This window comes from Micromesistius poutassou (assembly GCF_964030765.1).
Source record: "Micromesistius poutassou genome assembly, chromosome: 15".
Lineage (NCBI taxonomy): Eukaryota > Metazoa > Chordata > Actinopteri > Gadiformes > Gadidae > Micromesistius > Micromesistius poutassou.
In genome coordinates, this window is record NC_140285.1 from 17,511,951 (window position 1) to 17,514,081 (window position 2,131).

General features: G+C 63.4%; 1 protein-coding gene across 1 annotated transcript in view; it reads left to right on the forward strand.

Moving 5' to 3' along the window:
• Nucleotides 1-2,054, forward strand: part of LOC311360070 (filamin-A-like) — a 32,859-nt gene extending 30,805 nt beyond the window's left edge. Inside the window, 5 exon segments of the mRNA XM_084480158.1 lie at nt 1-68; nt 460-633; nt 1,468-1,630; nt 1,707-1,749; nt 1,752-2,054. The exon segment at nt 1-68 is cut by the window's left edge and continues 251 nt beyond it. Coding sequence (XP_084336284.1) covers nt 1-68; nt 460-633; nt 1,468-1,630; nt 1,707-1,749; nt 1,752-2,039 — 736 coding nt within the window. The 3' untranslated portion in view covers nt 2,040-2,054.
• Nucleotides 2,055-2,131: the final 77 nt, after the last annotated feature.

Sequence of the window (2,131 nt, forward strand, 5' to 3'; positions counted from 1 at the left end):
CCTCAACGTGGAGCCGGCGGTGGACGCCAGTGGCGTGCGCGTCTTCGGGCCGGGAGTCGAGGGCAAAGGTAACGTCCTGTCGCGTTATGGTGTGCGACATGGTACGGTGACGATGGTTCTAACCTGGTGAACCAGAGAGCGGCAGGGCCTCAGATGAGCTTCAGTCAGTCACTCCCGTTCATGTAGTGACGCTGGAGGGGACAGCAGCTGCTAGGTGACACGTCTCGCTCGGTGTTGTCCTTGCGAACATGTCCGGCTTCACCTTTCGTATATCGTACCGTTTGTGAATGACTCTAGGTTTGACCATTCTTGGCGTTTACCTGACACTCGCACGCTAGTAATTCCTTTTGCTCGTTTTCAGTGGCCAGCAGATTTGACATGTTGAGTCATCACAGGTCTCACACTTCTGCTCTGAAACGTTCTCCCCCCGACCCCCGACCCCCCCCGCCGCCCCTCCAGGTGTGTTCCGCGAGGCCACCACTGACTTCACGGTGGACGCCCGCGCCCTCACGCAGAGCGGCGGCGACCACATCAAGACCCTGATCAGCAACCCCTCAGGCAGCCGCACAGACGCCCTGGTCCGGGACCTGGGAGACGGGACCTACAGCGTGGAGTACACCCCCTACGAGGAGGGTGAGTAGTACCCCCCCCCATGAGGAGGGTGAGTAGTACCCCCCCCCCCCCATGAGGAGGGTGAGTAGTACACCCCCTACGAGGAGGGTGAGTAGTACCCCCCCCCCCCCCATGAGGAGGGTGAGTAGTACACCCCCTACGAGGAGGGTGAGTAGTACCCCCCCCCATGAGGAGGGTGAGTAGTACCCCCCCCCATGAGGAGGGTGAGTAGTACACCCCCTACGAGGAGGGTGAGTAGTACCCCCCCCCATGAGGAGGGTGAGTAGTACCCCCCCCCCATGAGGAGGGTGAGTAGTACCCCCCCCCATGAGGAGGGTGAGTAGTACCCCCCCCCCACGAGGAGGGTGAGTAGTACCCCCCCCCATGAGGAGGGTGAGTAGTACCCCCCCCCCCATGAGGAGGGTGAGTAGTACCCCCCCCCATGAGGAGGGTGAGTAGTACCCCCTACGAGGAGGGTGAGTAGTACCCCCCCACGAGGAGGGTGAGCAGGCTTAGGCCCCTGAGCAGGCTTAATGAAATGCGTGTGTTCCCCGGGGCCCAGAGGGGCCCCTGAGCAGGCTTAATGCAGTGCCTGTGTTCCCCAGGGCCCAGAGGGGCCCCTGAGCAGGCTTAATGCAGTGCCTGTGTTCCCCAGGGCCCAGAGGGGCCCCTGAGCAGGCTTAATGCAGTGCCTGTGTTCCCCAGGGCCCAGAGGGGCCCCTGAGCAGGCTTAATGCAGTGCCTGTGTTCCCCAGGGCCCAGAGGGGCCCCTGAGCAGGCTTAATGCAGTGCCTGTGTTCCCCAGGGCCCAGAGGGGCCCCTGAGCAGGCTTAATGCAGTGCCTGTGTTCCCCAGGACCCCACAGCGTGGAGGTGGCCTACGACAGCAGTCCGGTCCCCAGGAGCCCGTTCCGCGTGGCGGTGTCGGAGGGCTGTGACCCGGGCCGCGTGCGTGTGCACGGCCCGGGGCTGAAGGGCGGCATCACCAACAAGGCCAACAAGTTCACGGTGGAGACCCGGTACGGCCCCGTCCACAGGCAGCAGAGCGGGGAGCGGGGCGCGGGGCGTGTTGTTGACCGTGTGTGTGTTCCGCAGCGGGGCGGGCACCGGGGGCCTGGGCCTGGCCGTGGAGGGGCCCTCTCAGAGGCCAAGATGTCCTGCACGGACAACAAGGACGGCAGCTGCAGCGTGGAGTACATCCCCTACGAGGCGGGCACCTACAACCTCAACATCACCTACGGGGGCCAGCCCATCACCGGTAGGCTGCTCTCTGACCGCCCATCACCGGTAGGCTGCTCTCTCTCTCAGCCCATCACCGGTAGGCTGCTCTCTGACCGCCCATCACCGGTAGGCTGCTGTCTCTCTCAGCCCATCACCGGTAGGCTGTCAGATAATAATCAAGGTATTGGTGGAGGGGACCACCATTAAGGCCCTGTCCCAATTCTCCCCCTTCTCCTAGATTTGGGCCCTAACCCTAGATTTTGCACGTTCCCGTGAAGGGGTAGGGTGTCCCCAAATAA